The 19928-nt window shown below is 44.4% G+C and overlaps 1 protein-coding gene across 1 annotated transcript in view; it reads right to left on the reverse strand.

Annotated features, from left to right (window-relative positions):
• Positions 1–19928, reverse strand: part of zdhhc18a (zinc finger DHHC-type palmitoyltransferase 18a) — a 51953-nt gene that overhangs the window by 13411 nt on the left and 18614 nt on the right. Inside the window, exons 6-7 of the mRNA XM_072247410.1 lie at positions 19556–19665; positions 17829–17925 (exon numbers count right to left, since the gene is read on the reverse strand). Of these exons, the coding sequence (XP_072103511.1) occupies positions 17829–17925; positions 19556–19665 (207 nt within the window). The remainder of the gene's footprint in view (positions 1–17828; positions 17926–19555; positions 19666–19928) is intronic.

A 19928-nucleotide genomic window follows, 5' to 3' on the forward strand; every position in this document is an offset into this window, starting at 1 on the left:
GACTCCCCTATTATAGGAAGCATCCTCTCCAACTTCACTCTATCCAGTCCTTTCAATATTCAATAGGATCCCGCCCCCCATTCTTCTAAACCCCAGTGAATACAGGCCCAGAGCCATCAAACACTCCTCAAACGTTAACCCTTTCACTCCCAGAATCATTCTCATGACCCTCCTCTAGACCCTCTCCAATGTCAGCATTTCTTTTCTTACATATGGGGCCCAAAACTGCTCACAATACTCCAAGTGCCATCTGACCGATGCCTTATAAAGCCTCAGCATTATATCCTTGCTCTTATACCCTTGGTCCTCTCGAAGTGAATACTGACACTGCATTTTCCTTCCTTACCACTGACTCAACCTGCAAGTTAACCCTTAGGGAATCCTGCACAAGAACTCCCAAGTCCCTTTACACCTCTGATTTTTGAATTTTCTCCCCGTTTAGAAAAAGCCTACACCTTTAATCCTTCTACCAAAGTGCATGACCATACACTTCCCTACACTGCATTCCATCTGCCACTTGTTTGCCCATTCTCCCAATCTGTCTAGGTCCTTCAGCAGACTCCCTGCTTCCTCAACACTACTTGCCCCTCTGCCTACCTTTGCCCCATCTGCAAACTTGGTCACAAAGCCATCCATTCCGTGATCCAAATCATCAACAAAGAACATGAAAAGAAGCAATCCCAACACTGACCCCTGTGGAACACTGGCCACTCTTTGCCTCCTGCCAACCAGCCAAGCTTCCCCCGTTTTACATTCCTTGGGCACCTTTAGGGTCATTGAGTTCCAGAGCTCGAAAACAAGGACAATCCCAACTCACCCGTGCCGACCAAGGTGCCCGCCTGAGCTCGTCCCATTTGCCTGCATTTGACCCATATCCATCTAAACCAGGGGTTCCCAATGGACCTCTTGCTTACTGGTATTGGTCCATGGCATAAAAAAGGTTGGGAACCCCTTCCCTAGACCTTTCCCATCCATGTACTTAAATATTGTGATTGTGCCTGTCTCAACTCCTTCCCCTGGCAGCTCCTTCCATATACAGACCGGCTTCTGCATATAAAGCTGCATCTCAGATCTCCCTTAAATCTTTCTCCAATCATCTGAAACTTATGCCCCCTAGTTTTAGACCCCCCCCACACCCTAGGAAGAGATTGCGACTATCCATCGTATCTATGTCCCTCATGATTATATGAACCTCTATAGGATTACCCTCTCTCTCCTAGGCACCAGGAAATAGCTTCAACCTATCCAGTCTCTCCTCATGACACAAGTCCTCCAGTACAAGCAACATCCTTGTGAATCTTCTCTGTGCCATCTCTAGCTTAATCACATCCTGCCTTCCTACGGAATGGCGAGAGGAATGTGCACAAAACTCCACCTGGTCTCACTGATGTCTTGTACAGCTATAATATGACATTCCGAATCTTGTACTCACTGAGACATCCAACAAAAGCAAATGTGCCGATGCACCTTTCTCATCCACTGTCACTTGCGGTGAATTTGTCCTCCAAGGTTTCTCCATTCAAGTCCTGCCCTCGGCGAACTTCTTCAAATGTATCACTTGTCACTTACTCACTGTCTGCTTAGGGCAGCCATGAAGGTCTTTCATCTCTGTCGGTGTTCAGGGCTTCCTTCATCGTGTCAGTAGCTTCCTCTCAGTTTTCACTACTGTCAGTCACGCAAGTCCTGGGTGGAGACTCAGGAATACCGTCACACTCAGATGTAGGATTCTTCATTGCTGTTTCTGTAACTGTTTTGTCTTACCAGTCAGGGTCATTAATCCTGAGCTGAACCCCTGAACCTAGAAGACCAGTGGACCACTCTTAGTCTGGCCTTTACCCTCTGACCTGTTTGGCACGGGTGACCCTACCAAGAGCCAAAACATAAAGCCCTGACTCCAGCCAATATAGCTCTCCAGATCACTGAGACATGCAAGTCTCCAAACTATGACAGGTTGTGGTCCTCTTGGAAGACTTTGCACTCGTACAAGTTAAATTCCATCTACCATTCCTTTGTCCACTTTCCCAGTTGATTTAGATCCTGCTGTAACCTTGGACAATCTTCTTCCCAGCCAAAACACCACCAATTTTGACATTATCCACAAGCTTACTAATTATGCTTTGTACATCCTCGACTGAATCTTTAATAAATAGATCAAACAATAGAGGACCCAGCATGACCCAAGCAGCACACCATCGGACACAGCACTCCACTGCTACCTCTGGCTCCTTCCAGCAAACCAGCCTTGTATGTGGTTTATTTATTTATTGAGATACAGTGAGATACAAGCCCATCTGGATCTTTGAACCACGGCGCCCAGCAATCCTCCGACTGATCCCTAGCCTAATCACGGGACAATTTACAATGACCAATTAACCAACAAACCGGTACGTCTTTGGACTGTGGGAGGAAACCCACGTGGACACGGAGAGAACGTACAAACTCTTTACAGACAGCAGCGGGAATTGAATCTGGGTCGCTGGTACGTAAAGCACTGTGCTAACCACTACACTATTGTGTTGGCTAGGTCACCCCGGATCCCATGTGATCGCACCTTCCAGACCAGCCTACCACACAAAATCTTGTCGTAGCCCCTGGATGATTACAAATACCTGGGGATACGAATTGACAATAAACTGGACTGGTCAAAGAACACTGAGGCTGTCTACAAGAAGGGACAGAACCGTCTCTATTTCCTTAGGAGACTGAGGTCCTTTAACATCTGCCGAATGATGCCGAGTCTGTGGTGGCCAGTGCGATCATGTTTGCTGTTGTGTGCTGGGGTAGCAGGCTGAGGGTAGCAGACACCAACAGAATCAACAAACTCATTCGTAAGGCCAGTGATGTTGTGGGGATGGAACTGGACTCTCTCACGGTGGTGTCTGAAAAGACGATGCTGTCCAAGTTGCATGCCATCTTGGTCAATGTCTCCCATCCACTACATAATGTACTGGGTGGGGACAGGAGTACATTCAGCCAGAGACTCATTCCTCCGAGATGCAGCACAGAGCATCATAGGAAGTCATTCCTGCCTGTGGCCATCAAACTTTACAACTCCTCCCTTGGAGGGTCAGACATCCTAAGCCAATAGGCTGGTCCTGGACTTATTTCATAATTAACTGGCATAATTTACTTATTACTATTTAACTATTTATAGTTCTATTACTATTTATTACTTATGGTGCAACTGTAACGAAAACCAATTTCCCCCGGGATCAATAAAGTACGACTATGACTATGTTAAAGTCTACCCCTGTCCTCATCAATCTTCTTAGCAACCTCTTCAAAAAAAATTCGAGGCATAATTTCCCACACACGCAAAGGCATGACGACCGTCATCATTTTCTACCCATGACAGTGTAGCCCCTTTCAGGCTTTAAATCTCAATAACAAACCAACTATATAATATCTTATCAAATTGATTTGCAAATCCATAAAGGTCACATCAATCATATTTCCCTTCGTGGACTCTCTGCTACTTAAATAAAAACTCTATGGTACGAAATTAGTTCAATACGATTCGTCACCAACACACTTACATTGGCATTCTCTCACCAGCCGCAACTGGCAATCCCGTCCTGATTATTGTTTTTAGAACTTTCCTCATCAGCAAGGCTACTCTGGTCTGTAATTACTGCGTTTATCTCCTCCTAGGGAGGAAAAAAATGCATACCATTCTCAATTTCCCAGCCCTCTGCAGGGAAGGTTTTGGACAGGACACTGGCAATTTCTCCTTTTCTCAGAAACCTAGGATACATCATATCTGTAGGAGAGTAATTGATCCACTAAGTCCAGATGTGCTTTCTGCTTCGATCAATTTTTAGCCTACAGTATGTACGAGATGTGACCTCAATTACATCTTTCTCTGTTGAGATTCAAAGTGTCTTTTCTGTTGATGATAACTGATATAAAGTATGCATTTAGTTCCTCAGCTACTGTATATCTCAGTGAGAAGATTCCTTTTTTTGTGTCTATCACCACTCATTTTTCTTTTCATAATCCATTCCAGCATATGTCTATGACTACATACAGATTCCCGTTAGTGTTTGCTGACCATCTTTATTCAGGCTCCCTTTTCCCCCGACATCTAATTTCTTACTTCCTCTCTGAAGAGGACCACAACCTTGTGGTTTGGAGGCTTGTATGCCTCAATGACCTGGAGAGCTATGTTAACCAGAGACAGGGTTTTAATGCTTTGCTCTGTTAGGGTCACCCATGCCAGACAGGTCAAAGGGTAGAGGCCAGTCTACGAGTGGTCCACTGATCCTGCAGGTTCAGGGGTTCAGCTCAGGGCTAACAACCCTGACTGGTAAAACAAAATGATTGCAGAAACAGCAGTGAAGAATCCTTCAGCATCTGAGTGCAACGATATTCCTGAGTCTCCACCCGGGATTTGCATGACTGACAGTAGTGAAAACCGAGCTACGCAATAAAGGAAGCCCTGAACACCGCCAGAGACGGAAGACCTTCATTGGTGTCTTAACTGCCAAGTAGACAGTAGAGTTCCCCTCTGAAGTTTCTGTAGTCAAGCCGTTTCTCCTTTGATTTATCAACTACACAATTATCATATTTTTTTTAGGCATCCGTTAGTTTCGTGAGACCATGGATTTGCGCCTTGGAAGGTTTCCAGGGCGCAGGCCCGGGCAAGGTTGTATGAAAGACCAGCAGTTGCCCATGCTGCAAGTCTCCCCTCTCTATGCCACCGATGTTGTCCAAGGAAAGGGCACTAGGGCCGATACAGCTTGGCACTGGTGTCGTCGCAGAGCAATGTGTGGTTAAGTGCCTTGTCCCAGCTGAGGCTCAAAACGAGCAACCTTCAGATCACTAGACTGATGCCTTAACCACTTGGCCACACGCCAACACAATTACCACATTTATTTCTGCTCTTTTTTATTCTCTTATTTATTTCTGCCCTCAGATTTCCCCTTGGGAACATGAGATCACAGCTGAAAAATCGCATCTTCAAAAGCCTTCCATCGGTTAATTGTTTAATTCTTGCGAGCGGCCAGAGTGCTCCACCTGCCCATTTACCTCCTCCCTCGCCTCTGTTCAGGGCCTCAAACAGTCCTTCCAGCTGAGGCAACACTTCACATGCAAATCTGCTCCCAACGCAGCCTCCTCCACATTGCTGAGACCTGACATACACTGGGGGACCGCTTTGCCGAGCACCTCAGCTCTATCTGCCAAAAGTGACCAACATTTTTATTCCCATTCCCATTCTAACATGTAGGACCACAGCCGCGATGAGGCTACGTGGCCTCAGGGTTGAGGAGCAACACCATATCTCATCTGGGTCGCCTCCAACCTGATGGCATCAATTTCTCCTCCCAGTTAAAAAAAATTCTCTCTCCTTCTCCTCTTCGTCTATTCCCCACTCTAGCCCCTTAACTCTTCGCACCTGTCACCTCCCCCTGGGTTTCCTCTTCCTTCCCTTTCTCCTAAAGTCCTCTCACCTTTCCTATCAGATTCCTTCCTTTCCAGCCCTCTACCTTTCCTACCTACATGGCTTCACCTATCACCTTCCAGCTAGTCCTCTTTCCCCTCCCCTCATTTTTTTTTTTACTCTGGCATCTTACCCTTTCCTTCCCAGTCCTGAAGGGTCTCGGCCTGAAACGTCGACCGTTTATTCATTTCCATAGACACTGCCTGATCTGCTGAGTTCCTCCAGCATTTCTGTGTCTGTTGCTTTGGATTTCCAGCATCTGCAGAACCTCTCATGTCTGTAATTAGAATTTTGCCTGCCAAGGTTTGAATCCAATTGACTTGGGCCTGATCTGTTATTATCCCATTGAAACTGATTGGCATTTCTACAGTTGGAATTTTACCTTGGAGTGTTCTATAACCTCTTTCAGGGCCATTCTAAGCCTTGCTATGTGGTAACTGCAGTTTCCTAAAAGCTCCCCGTTGATACTTGTTCATTCCTTAGAGCCAAGTTCAGCAACAACATCCACCACTAGGTAGAAACGCTTCCGAACATTCCAGAAACTTCCTCCCCCCATGCCAATGTTCCCTCTAATTTGGAATGACCAGTGTGCACAAAAATCTTGTGCTGGACACAGCGACAACATGTGCACACTGAATTTTTCAGTGTGAGTAAACCTGAAGCTTTTCTAAGGATAATAAACCATTCTGCTTTAAATAAAGCGGGAGTTCTTTTGCATTTCATGCCTTTTGCTTCTTTGGAGTTCGACATAGTGAATCAATAATTTCTTCAATAAATCCAGAAATCTTGAGATTGTGAAATATACTTAACATGCCAACGAGATAGAGGGTGACAACCTTCTGTGCACAGATTAAATTCCTTCATGCGCTAGTAGCAAAAGATGCGTGCACTCATACACATGCACACCTTAGAGGGAACATTGTCCCACATCATTTAAGCTCTTGTATCATTGCCACTTCAGTCTATATCTGTATGGTTAAAGCCTCTGTTTAGCTCACAATGGTGTTAAAATCTCGGTTTTCACTAATCTTCCCTCTAAAGGGAGAGTCTGCTCCATAACAGTGTTTCCCACCTTTTTCTAGCCCAGTGCCCCCCTAAAGCACTTACATACTTGCTAATGCCCCTCTAGGGACAATATACTTTCCGCACCCCCATAGTGTAAAAACATGTCTACATGAGAAAAATGATTCTGCTTTAATGTTTATTTGTCTTTAAACCTAGCTTACACAGTACCTGTGCACTGTACAGCAGCTCCGATATCAATATGATCCTTGAGCTTGATGGGTTTTAGGAAAAGTTGAAATATCTGGTTCAAGTTGTGACAGCAGAAGCCTGAAGTCCCCACACATAACAATGTCCAAGCAGTTTCTGTTTCTTCTGAGTATGTGGTTCACTGCACTGAAGCCTCGATCAACAAGGTAGGAGGATGGAAATGCAATGAAGAGCAGTTTGTCTCTTCTCCAAAGATCAGGAAACCTCATATACCAGTGTAGCCACATACCACAAAAACCTGCATTTTTGCTTCGTCATTCTGAATTTCAATCATTTCTTCTTGTAAGCTCTCTTCCTGTTCTTCCACCTTGCAAAGAAATGGGTTAATTACCTAGTCCGGAATTTCCAGATCATTCAAATCCTTGAATTGAATCTGAAAATCCTTTTTCAGTGATTGCAGGTGTAAGCAGTACTCTTGCAAATCATCATCTGTGAAAGAAAGTGCCATACTTCCCATGCAGGGAAACTGTGAGAACATTCTTCTCCCGATGTTTTACTTATATATTTCCACTTTTTCAATAAAAGTGGACACTGCACTTTTTCCCTGGATTAAATTTAGATTCTCACCCTGCAGTTTCATATTTAGAATGTTCATTTTGTCATACATATCAGCTAAGTATGCCACATCTCAACATAGAAGTCCAATCGTGTTTCACAAGCTCTTGTCGACTTTGAGCTAAAATTCAACGATAGTGTCAAAAAGATCAAAGAAATGTTTTGAGCTGCAGCCTTTTGACAGCCAATGCACTACAGTGTGAAGAAGCAAGAGTTCAAACTCTTCACCATCTTGGCATAACTGGCAAAATAGTCTGCTATTTAATGGATAGGCTTTAATTTTGTTGATAGCAGATATTACAAGGGTCATCCTTGACAAATGTCGCTGGCTAAGGTTTTTGACTGCAAGATGTTGATGATGAATTACATAATGTATTGCAAACAGAGTTGGAATTTTTATTCATAAATGCCACTAACCAGCATGGTGTCCTGTCATGTATGGTGCTCTATGTGTTGCACAAAGCATCATGTTCCTAATTGAAATACTTTTATACTCAATATACATATTCAGCTTGTTGTAAACTGGCTCTCCGTTGATATTTGTTTTTAACTTTTTACAAAAGAGAACCTCTTCATTAACTTTTCCATTTTTGATAAACTGTACATATGCCATTAATACTGCCTTGTAGTCTCATACAGTTGACTGATCCAGTAGTATGCGAAATACTGTTTTAGTAGCTCTGTGCATAGTTGATAATCAATGCCTTCATTCATTTTGTCAATACAAGCTACAGCTAATACTCAGAGAAATTGATTTTAAAATGCAGGTATCCATTTTGAGAATGGTGGTGAGCACTTCTGATACTGCAGGCATTAATAACCTTTCACCGATTGTATGAGATTTTCCACGGTCTGCTATCATTTTGGAAATGTTATAGGAAGCAATGAGACCATTATTGAGGTCATTTTTAGCTTTCTTGGCAAATGACTTGAGTGTGTGACACTTTTCTATTGCTTCTTTGATCTTCTGGAACTGAGTAATACCATAAATAGCCTACCCAGGGTGTCTTTTACGGAAGTGCTCCTGCAATCTTGATGGTTGCATGATTTCATTAGACAGTACAGTATTACAAATAAGGTGCATGGGGATTCGCTGATTTGACAGGAGTGGAATAAAACCACATGCCAAACATATAACATTGTATTGATGCACTTTCTGTAGTTTGTTTCAAAGCTTCACCTCCTTCAGACTCTTAGAGAGATTGTGCCATACATATTTATCCATCATTAACTGGGCTAGATTAAAATTAAAAATAACACAAACTGGGAATGCCTATTGGATGCTGATGATGCCGGCAAGTTGACACAGGTGAAATGATGGTAGCGGCACGCAAAGGAACGGCAAAGTGAAGAAGAAGACAATTACAACAGCGAAAGTTGCATTGACAAGAATTCAGATTGGAATTGAATGTTAGTCAGGATGGAGCTGGTGTTCAGCAAACTAGCTTTATGCTCTTCCAGTTAGCGCGATTGACCAATCATGTAAGATTTCATAATCCCCAAAGACGGTTCGTGACCAGACATCACTTTGAACACAAGGGAGTCCTCTGGGTCAGCAAGTTCATTGATTGGCTCTATTTCACTGTTTGGTTCCGGCCACAGCAGTACCGTTGCACGACCTGTTTTCTGTAGATCTGTAGAAAAAGTTGAGAGGGTGTACTTGACTTACCAACTGTTAAATTGCATGAACTCATTCTATGCTGCAAGGCAAGGGGAATTATTGGACAGCCTGGTTGCTAAGTTACGCACCCCCAATGACATCTGTTTGGTTGGTAGGGTTGGATGAGGCTGCTGAGATTCAGATGCGTTGTGACGACGAGTGGTCACTGCCTGCAGAGCTATGGTTCTTCCTGTGTTCCAGTGCCTCATCCTTTTTTTTGGAAGTACCTGCTCTACTAACGATCAGTCCGGTCTCATGCGTCAAGTTAGGGTGCCGCTTACCCCCCTCCCCAACTTCTATTTCCCCTAACACCCCCTTAGGACATGTAACCCGTATTCCCGTTGGGAATCACTGCTCTATAACGATCAAAGACAATCTCTCTCTGCTGAGTGAAGAGCCAACGGAGGGTTGTAATTTACTTATTTATTTAGAGATACCAGTCAGGGTCAGGTGAAGCCACGGGAGCAGGTGGTGGGCGGTCGTATGAGCAGCCGGTGCAGGTCACGAGTCCTGGTTATGTGACGACTGACACCAGGCAGACAATCTCTGAAGAGTGTTGATAATGGCTGGGGTCACCCGTCTTGTGGCAGCAAAGGTAAACCACTTCTGTAGAAAAATTTGCCAAGAACAATCATGGTCATGGAAAGACCACGACAGCCCACGCCACACAACACGGCCCATAATAACGACAATGAGAGATACAGCAGTGACAAGCCCTACCAGGCCACCAGTGTAGCACACGAGCAGAGCGGTTAGCGTTACACTGTTACTGCGCCAGCGACCCTGGTTCAATTCCGCCACTGCCTGTAAGGAGTGTGTACATTCTCCCACTTTCCAGAGACATACACGTTAGTGGGTTAATCGGCCACATGGGTGGGCTCGGGCAGCGTGGGCTCATCAGAAGGGCCCATTACCGTGCCATATCTATCACAGTTCAAATTCCGGTGTCACCTGCAAGGAGTCCGCATGCCCACCCTGTGGAATTGGCACGTTTTCTGCAGGTGCTCCAATTTCCTCCCACAGTCCAAAACACGTACCGGGTAGGCTGTTCGGTGATTGTAAAATGTCTCCAGCCTAACGCAGGTTGACTCTGTGGTTAAGAAGGCATACGGTGCACTGGCCTTCATCAGCCGTGGGATTGAGTTCGAGAGCCGAGAGGTAATGTTGTAGCTATATAGGACCCTGGTCAGACCCCACTTGGAGTACTGTGCTCAGTTCTGGTCGCCTCACTACAGGAAGGATGTGGAAACCATAGAAAGGGTACAGAGGAGATTTACAAGGATGTTGCCTGGATTGGGGAGCATGCCTTATGAGAATAGGTTGAGTGAACTCGGCCTTTTCTCCTTGGAGCGACGGAGGATGAGAGGTGACCTGATAGAGATGTACAAGATAATGAGAGGCATTGATCGTGTGGATAGTCAGAGGCTTTTTCCCAGGGCTGAAATGGCTAACATGACAGGGCATAGTTTTAAGATGCTTGGAAGTAGGTACAGAATAGATGTCAGGGGTAAGTTTTTTTTAAACACAGAGAGTGGTGAGTGCGTGGAATGGGCTGCCGGCGGCGGCGGAAACAATAGGGTCTTTTAAGACAGGGGTCCCCGACCTTTTGCGCACCGTGGACCGGTTTAATATTGACAATATTCTTGCAGACCTCACACGTGTTCAAGTTCAACAGTGGGCGTGACAGGGAATGAAGAATGGTGCAGCTCATATCGGTTCATATTGCCAAATCATACCGTTTCCTCGCAGCCCGGTGGTTGGGGACCACTGTTTTAAGAGACTCCTGGATGGAAACATGGAGCTTAGAAAAATAGAGGGCTATGGGTAAGCCTAGGTAGTTCTAGGGTAAGGACATGCTCGGCACAGCATTGTGGGTCAAAGGGCCTGTATTGTGCTGTAGGTTTTTCTACGTTTCTAAGCTGACAGCGATGCAGGTGGATGCTTTCCTGGTGTCATGGATTCTTGATTACCTGACTGGCAGACCACAGTACGCGTGCTTGCAACACTGTGTGTCCGACAGAGTGATCAGCAGCACTGGGGTTCCACAGGAGACTGGCTTGTCTCCCTTTCTCTTCACCAATTACACCTCGGATTTCAACTACTGCACAGAGTCTTGTCATCTTCAGAAGTTTTCCAATGACTCTGCCATAGTTGGATGCATCAGCAAGGGAGATGAGGTTGAGTACAGGGCTACGGTAGGAAACTTTGTCACATGGTGTGAGCAGAATTATCTGCAGCTTAATGTGAAAAAGACTAAGGAGCTGGTGGTAGACCTGAGGAGAGCTAAGGTACCGGTGACCCCTGTTTCCATCCAGGGGGTCAGTGTGGACATGGTGGACGATTACAAATACCTGGGGATATGAATTGACAATAAACTGGACCGGTCAAAGAACACTGAGGCTGTCTACAAGAAGGGTCAGAGCCGTCTCTATTTCCTGAGGAGACTGAGGTCCTTTAACATCTGCCGGACAATGCTGAGGATGTTCTACGAGTCTGTGGTGGCCAGTGCGATCATGTTTGCTGTTGTGTGCTGGGGCAGCAGGCTAAGGGTAGCAGGCACCAACAGAATCAACAAACTCATTCGTAAGGCCAGTGATGTTGTGGGGATGGAACTGGACTCTCTGACAGTGGTGCCTGAAAAGAGGATGCTGTCTAAGTTGCATGCCATCTTGTACTGGCTGGGCACAGGAGTACATTCAGCCAGAGACTCATTCCACCGAGATGCAACACAGAGCGTCATAGGATGTCATTCTTGCCTGGGGCCGTCAAACTTTACAACCCCTCCCTTGGAGGGTCAGACACCCTGAGCCAATAGGCTGGTCCTGGACATTTCCTGGCATAATTTACATATTACTATTTAATTATTTATGGTTTTATTACTATTTAATTAATTATGGTGCAACTGTAATGAAAACCAATTTCCCCCGGGATCAATAAAGTATGACCATGACTATATCAGGACAATTTACAAAGACTGAATAACTTACTACCTGGTACGTTTTTGAACTGTAATAGCATGGCAGTAACCACTCTGCCAACATGGTGTCCAATAACAAAGTCTGAACATATTCCACATGTAGTCTCTCATGCTCAAAATACCTCTTTACCCTGCTGTATTCTGAAGGTACAGTTTGCATTAAGCTTGTGTACCATTGAAAGTAAACCTACATTATATTTGTGACCTATGGTGTGATCCGAGATCATAAACTGTTCATTTGGTCTCTGGTTTCTCTGAACATAATGGTGAGCCAGTGAACGGGGTTGAATCACAGAATCCCTGGAAGGGCTCAACCCCAAATACAACATGGACTTAAGTGAAATGTGTCAGCCAGGAAAGTCAAACCTGTTTTAGCCAGTAGATCTCCAGTGAATCAGGTCGGGGCTGCGAGATTCCAGCACAGCTGATGCAAAAGATATTAGATTAAGGTACAAAATCCCAAACAGAAAAGTAATTCATCCACAGTTGATCAGAAAAACTAATGAGAAATCAAGGTTTATAAAGTTAGTAGAAACTAGCAGGCTAGAGGATTGGGATCATTTTAGAATTCAGCAGGGAGAACCAAGAAAATGGTAAAGAAAGGCAATGAAGAATATGATTGTAGACTGAAAAGAGGGTGGAAAAAAGTAGACCAAGAGCTTTTACAGTTACAGCTTTTAAAGGAAAAGATGGCAAAGGGCAAGAGTAGGCCCTTAGAGAGGAACTGAACTTCTATAGATGATACACAAACCCTACTGAGTATATTTATACAGAAAAAGCAAGAAAGGATATAATAAAGAAACTGGTAGATTTGAGAGCTGGTAAGTCTCAAGAATCTGTTGATTCTCATCTGAGAATTTTGAAAGATGGCTTCAGAGAGCATGGATGTTCTGGTTACCATTTTCCAAGATTCTAATCTGCAAACATTCCTGTGTCTTAAAAGGCAGCAAAAGTGTTCCTACCCCCACTGAACGAGGAAGAGAGAATACAGGAGACTGTCAGCTTTAATGTCTTTGATATAGAAACTGCTGTCACCTTTATTGAATAATATAATATCCTGATAAGAAAAACAGAATTGATCAGAGTCAGCACGGATTTATAAGAGGGAAGACCATCTTTGTCTAATCTTTGTCCAGTTCTTCGAGGACGATGACGAATAGAATAAAAAAAAAAGGAGAAACACTGGGTGCAGTGCACACAGATTTTTGGAAGGTTTTCAGTACGGTCTGCACCTGAAAGTAGGTCAAAAAGGTTAGAAGACAGAATTATGGGTGGTAGAATGACAGAGACAGGATTGGCTATTGGACAGAGAGCAAAGAGTGGGAATAAACACTCTTAGAATGGCAAGATGTGACTGGCGGGGTAGCAAAAGGTTGGTAGTTTAGCAAATATTCATGATCCATGTCAACAATTTGGCTGAGGAGAAAATACCACTTGCTGATTTAAAGATTAAGTGGGATTGAGAGCACAAAGAGAAGTTGCAAAAAAGCTTCGAGAAAGGGGGGTTCAGACAAGCTGAATGAGTAAGCAAGAATATAACGTCCTGAGGCTGGGGTGCCACGATAGTGTAGCTGCTAGCGCGACGCTATTACAGCTCAGGGCGTCGGAGATCGGAGTCCAATTCAGATGTCACCTGTAAGAGTCTCTGTATGTCCTCCCCGGGGAATGCGGGGGTTTCCTCCGGGTGCTCCAGTTTCCTCACGCAGTCCAAAGACGTATTGGTTAGTAGGTTAACTGGTCATTGTAAATTGCCCTGTGATTCAGCTAGGGTTAAAATCAGGGGTTACTGGGCAGCACAGCTCTAAAAGGCCAGGGGGGCCAACTCCATGCTGTATCTCAATAAATAAATAAGACAGATGGAATACAATGTGGGAAAAATGTAGTTCATCCATTTTTGTCCAACTATTAGAAAAGTAGACCAGTTGTTAAATGGCAAGAGATTGGGTCGCACTGATGTCAAAGAAACCAGTGTGTGTTTGTATACGGGTCACTGTGTGCTAACATGCAAGTGTAGTGAGCACTTGGGCAGACAAATGGTACTTCAGCATTTATTATGACAGGCTTGGGTCTTACTGTGACTATGATATCCCACCCGCTGCATTGCATAGAGCTCTGGTATCTAGTTTTCCCAGAAGTTCAGGAACACAGTTTACTACATTTGAGACAACCAGAGGCAATCAATGTACATGTCCAGAGAATAAATAAAACACAGTAATAACCCTCAGTGGATGAAACACCTTGGTTCAGAAGGTGAAAGGACTCCATCTCCAATTAAATTTATTTCTATCCAAATAAATCACTCGGAAACTCATTCAGATCACAGCGTGACTGACTGGGAGATGGGAAGCAGGAAGTATTCTAGCTTCAGCTGTTGTCTTGATTTGATGAAGATGAAATAAAGGCAATAATTATGAACAATCTTTGTAAAAACGTAAATGATGAAGGAGTTTGCAACCGCTTTATAGTGAATCTACAATCACCAACCCAACAGTGCACAGCCATGGCTTCATATTTGATCTTCACTAAAGCTCACATCTCACCTCATGCCTGGCAACTAAATTCGTTAGATTATTACAGACACTGGCTCCTCGTGATATCCGGCATCCTAAATTCAAGCTTCAACACCGATAAGCAGCAACATCTTGTGTCATGGGCATTATGGACAGAGGAAGTCAGCATGGGAACAAACCATCACACCGGCTGGGTGCACTCTGTGGACTTGGACATTCATTTGAAGCCTTGACAACAAACACACTTATTACAAAGGCACTGTCAAATTGCTCAAAGACTCTTCAACTTTTAAACTACCCTCACTTGGCAACAACCTACAACTCAACTAAAATAAGCTTAGACAGAGAAGACCGTTTGGATTCTAGAATATTAAGTTTCATAGTGGAATCCTATGTAGTGTTTTCAGTACCAATACACAGAAAGTGCTGGAGAAACTTAGCAGGTCAGTCTGAAAAGAAGGATCAGCCCTGATGAAGGCTCTCGGCCCAAAATGTTGGGAGGATGGGGGGAGATGAGAGAGAGAGGGAGACGGAGAGAGTGTGTGGGGGGGGGGAGAGAGGGGAGAGGGGGGAGAGAGGGGGAGGGGGGGGAGGGGGGGGAGGGGAGAGAGGGGGGAGAGAGGGGGGAGAGAGGGGGGAGAGAGGGGGGAGAGAGGGGGGAGAGAGGGGGGAGAGAGGGGGGAGAGAGGGGGGAGAGAGGGGGGAGAGAGGGGGGAGAGAGGGGGGAGAGAGGGGGGAGAGAGGGGGGAGAGAGGGGGGAGAGAGGGAGGAGAGAGGGAGGAGAGAGGGAGGAGAGAGGGAGGAGAGAGGGAGGAGAGAGGGAGAGCAGAGTGTGTGTGTGTGTGTGTGTGTGTGTGTGTGTGTGTGTGTGTGTGTGTGTGTGTGTGTGTGTGTGTGTGTGTGTGTGTGTTTTTGTTTGTTTTGCTTTGGATTTCCAGCATCTGCTGACTTTCTTGTGTTAGTGTTTTCACTAGTTTAGCAGGGGAAGAGCATGAGACAACTAATGTATTTTTTTAACCTAGGGAGAACTTGAGATCCAGAAAATAGGAAAGGAAAGGTACGTCGCATCCGGAGTTTCTCCGGTTAGTGGCCGATTTCCCTCCACGCCTCTCTGACGTAGTGGGGAACCTCGTACGAGGCAAGTTACAGCAGTGGTTTGCCATTGCCTTCTGCCGGGTGAGTTTCACCAGCTCGTAACCCAGTACAGAAAGTAAAACTCAATAAATCACGAACTCCCATTTGGATAGAAGTTGCTAGAGTTGCCTTTCAAGCTGATGGTAGGTGCATGGACTGTAATGCGATGGGGCCGCGCGGTTGCACTATGGATAGTGCAACTATCTCACAGACCAAGTGACCCAGGATCAATTCCGACTTCCAGTGCTGTGTGCAAAATTTGCCCTACAGGACTCTCCCCCAGTCTTAACCCCCACCCCCACAGCAAAAACAAAATTAGCCTTCGGGTAGCTAACTAGTGGAAGAATCACGTAAATATTAATATTAACTTGCAGGTTGGGTCAGTGGTGAGGAAGGCAAATGCACTGTTAACATTCATTTCGACAGGACTAGAATATAAAAGGATGTAATGCTGAGGCTTTATGAGGCACTGGTGAGGCTTCACTTGCAGTATTGTGAGCAGTTCTGGGCCCAAGAAAGGATGTGCTCCCATTGAAGAGGTTCACAAGAATGATTCTGGACATGGAAGGCTTATCATATGAGGAGAGTTTGATATTTCTGCACCTTTACTGCCTGGAATTCAGAAGATTGAGGGGTGATCTCAATGAAACCTATCAAATGTTGAAGGGCCTCGATAGAGTGGATGTGGAGAGGATGTTTCCTGTGGTGGGAGAGTCTATGACCAGAGGGCACAGCCTCAGAATAGAGACACACCCATTTAGAACAGAGATGAAGAGGAATTTCTTTAACCAGAGAGTGATAAATCTGTGGAATTCATTGCCACAGGCAGCTGTGGAGACCAAGTAATGGGGTATAATTAAGGCAAAGGTTGAAAGGTGCTTGATTAGTCAGGGCGTGAAGGTATACGGGGAGAGAGCAGGCGATTGGGACTAAGAGGGAAATGGATCAGTCGTGATGAAATGGCGGAGTGACTCAATGAGGCAAACGGCCCAATTCTACTCCTATATTTTATGGCACATGTGAGAGGATAGGTTACGAGGAAAAAAGCAGGAGAAAGGAATTGATAGGAAGAATCCACAAGCTGGCATAGGCTTGATGGATTCATTGGCTCCATCTTTCCATTAGGGAAATATGAAATAAATCAAGAAACTTTGTGCATTTCAGAGCAGATAGTTAAACACAAACAGTGTAACTCCAACCAGTCATCTTCCTTTTCATTCCCTCAATACCCTCGGCCGCTCTGTCCATTCCAATCTCCCCCAGTCTCTTTCACAACTGCTGAACCATCTGCCTCATTTCATTTCTACTCAGAGTTCACCAGGGAAGACTATGTGATCAATTTCAATTTTATTATAAATACAAGTTAATTAAAAAAAAATCAATAATTAGATGGCATTCTCTGTACAAGCAATACAATGGAACAAAAAATACACATAAGAACACTTTAAAATAACACATTGTGGTGGAACACACTGGACTGGCAGTAAGTTTTCTGTGTGTCATCTCAATGCAATATGTGAAAAGGCAATGATAGGTCTGAAGGCACAAGCAGGACCCAGGGCTTCCCAGAACCTAAACCTCACCAATACTTTCCAACAACCCAACCCTTCCCTTTAGACCATTCCACTTCAATCCCAGACAACAGATCAACTGCTGAGGATAATGAATATTTCCCCTGTGTCTTACTGTCTTTTGGTCACAGTGACCCACAATAATAATTATCCCATCATCCCATTTGAAGCAAAAGATTAAAGCAGCAACTCAACTGGAAGGAAGCCCTCCTGCAACCTTGGCCTCAATCTTCTTATTTCAATAGCAATAGCCTTTCAGTATAAACTATTTCTTGTTCCTTTATTATAAAAGCATTCTGACCAACACCCTCAAGCTGCTACACCTTGCCTATAAATACTTGGCTTCAATGCTCCACCTCAGTTTATTCCAAGAGCACGATGCTACTTGTAATTCACAACAATGAGATGTCCCTCTTAATTAATTAAGCAGGAGGCATCTGGTGATCTTTAAAGCGAGTCCAGCGCAGATCCTTCACAACACCCACACTTTTGTAGACAATCAGTCTCTGAAGGCTTAGCATTCTCAGCCATGCGATCGCATGCAGCATGTCACCGAGACATGAAGATTCCCATGACCGGCACCTTAGCTTCCCCCTCATGCTCAGGGTGAAGTCATGGGGTGACAGGGAATGGATAGGTGCACGAGGGAAGGTGGAGTCAAACACGACAGGCAGGGCATTCACTCATTTCATTAGGGGTCACGTCCTACCAGGCTGCCTTCTGTTTTCACTCCCTGAGTAACACTGTGCTGGCCCCCAGACTCTTGTGTTGTATCTGGGTCCAAGAAGCCACGTCTGTCAATTAAACTAGGGAATAACGAGAAAAAGTAGTGAGCAATCTCAATCTCTGTATTAATGGACAAATCAGAACACTTGCTATTATACTCAAACATTGTAATTTACTAATATAAACTTTATACAAACTTTATACAAAGATGGCACAGCAGGTCCAAGACAAATTCTGCAATATTTCTTTGCAGTTTTGCTCCATTGTGGAAAGGAGAAGAATAAAAGTACAAACTACAGGAATTCTGCAGATGCTGGAAATTCAAGCAACACACATCAAAGTTGCTGGTGAACGCAGCAGGCCAGGCAGCATCTCTAGGAAGAGGTGCAGTCGACGTTTCAGGCCAAGACCCTTCATCAGGACCTAGTCCTGACTGCACCTCTTCCTAGAGATGCTGCCTGGCCTGCCGCATTCACCAGCAACTTTGATGAATAAAAGTACAATCAGCCTTTCCGAATTACTGATGCCCTCAGCAAATCTCATCCTTCTGGTGCACAAACACTACACTTAAACACAATGTAAATTTAACAAGTTATTGCCTAGTTTCAATCATGGCAGATTATTCCAGGTATTTATCATACATTGCAACAAATTCTTAATATTGTGTTATTTTAAAAAAATTTTCCACCAGAATTTGGACACAGACAGAAGGAGAAAAGCTGCAAAGGATAGTAATGTTGATAAATCAGGGAGAGAGGACCATGTCTCCAGCAGTTAGGAGACCAAACTGGCACAGCAAGGGCATTGCACTGGAAGTTCAGCCCTGTACTCCGGGCTTCTTTTGCAGTCAATGTCACAAAGGTAGTACAGTGAACAAACTTACCCACAATTTGGTATTTTATTCAGCAGTTCCTTTAAGTAAACAACCATTAAAAGGTATTTCCTGTTATAAATCTGACTGATGGACGGCACGGTAGCGTAATGGTTAGCACAGCGCTTTACAGTACAGGTGACCCGGGTTCAATTTCCACAGCTGTCTGTAAGGAGTTTGTATGTTCTCCACGTGACCGCATGGGTTTCCTCTGGGTGCTCCGGTTTCCTCCCACAGTCCAAAGATGTACCGGTTGGTAGGTTGATTGGTCATTGTAAATTTTCCCGAGATTAGGCTCAGATTAAATCAGGGGATTGCTGGGGAGCACGATTCGACAGGCCAGAAGAGCCTATTCCACACTGCATCTCAATAAATAAATGAAATGATGCATACACATACAAGCATGTATGCACTTCACAATCCAAAAATAAGGACAAAAGCATTGGCTATCCACAGCCTCATGACTTGACAATAGATGTGGAGCAGCAGACTTGAGTCATTAGGGTTTAGCCAGATAGAAATGGGGTAGGGGAAAAGTGGGTTGAGGGAGGGAACAGTGAAAATTAGGGTCAGACAAAGAGATGCACAAGATGGACACAGATAGAGACCGGAATGAGTGTGAGTGTGTGAGAGAGCGAGAGAGAGAGAGAGAGCGAAAGAGAGACACACACACACACACACAAATGCAGGTTTCAGAATCAAAATCAGGTTTAGTATCACAGCTATAAATCATAAAATTTGTTGTTAGGTGGCAGCAGTATATTGCAATACATAAAAACCTGTAAATTACATTTTAAAAGTTAAATTAAATAAGTAGTGAGGTGGTCTCCTATTCTTACCTGGGTGGCATTGGTCCACATAATACTGCACAGCAGTTAGTGATGATACTGTTATAACTGTAGGGGTTACTGCTTTCCTCTGAGTGCTTACTGGACCATGAACCTTTAATCTATTTAAAAATCAAAAAGAGGATCATTGTACAAACTGCAGAATCATAACCTAAATATTTATGTAAGCAATTTATATTCTACACTTAGATTTGTCTCCAATGTCATAGCAGAACTTCCAACCCTGTATAATCCCCATCCATTAATTCACTCCAGGACGTACATCATCATCATCTTCTGAGTGAAGAGAGGGGGGTATGGAGCTGATTCTCCCCACTATGTTTTAGAGCCAACCACACACAGCAAATACTCTCCTTACAATATC

The sequence above is a fragment of the Mobula birostris genome, chromosome 30 (assembly GCF_030028105.1).
Source record: "Mobula birostris isolate sMobBir1 chromosome 30, sMobBir1.hap1, whole genome shotgun sequence".
In the NCBI taxonomy this organism is placed as follows: domain Eukaryota; kingdom Metazoa; phylum Chordata; class Chondrichthyes; order Myliobatiformes; family Myliobatidae; genus Mobula; species Mobula birostris.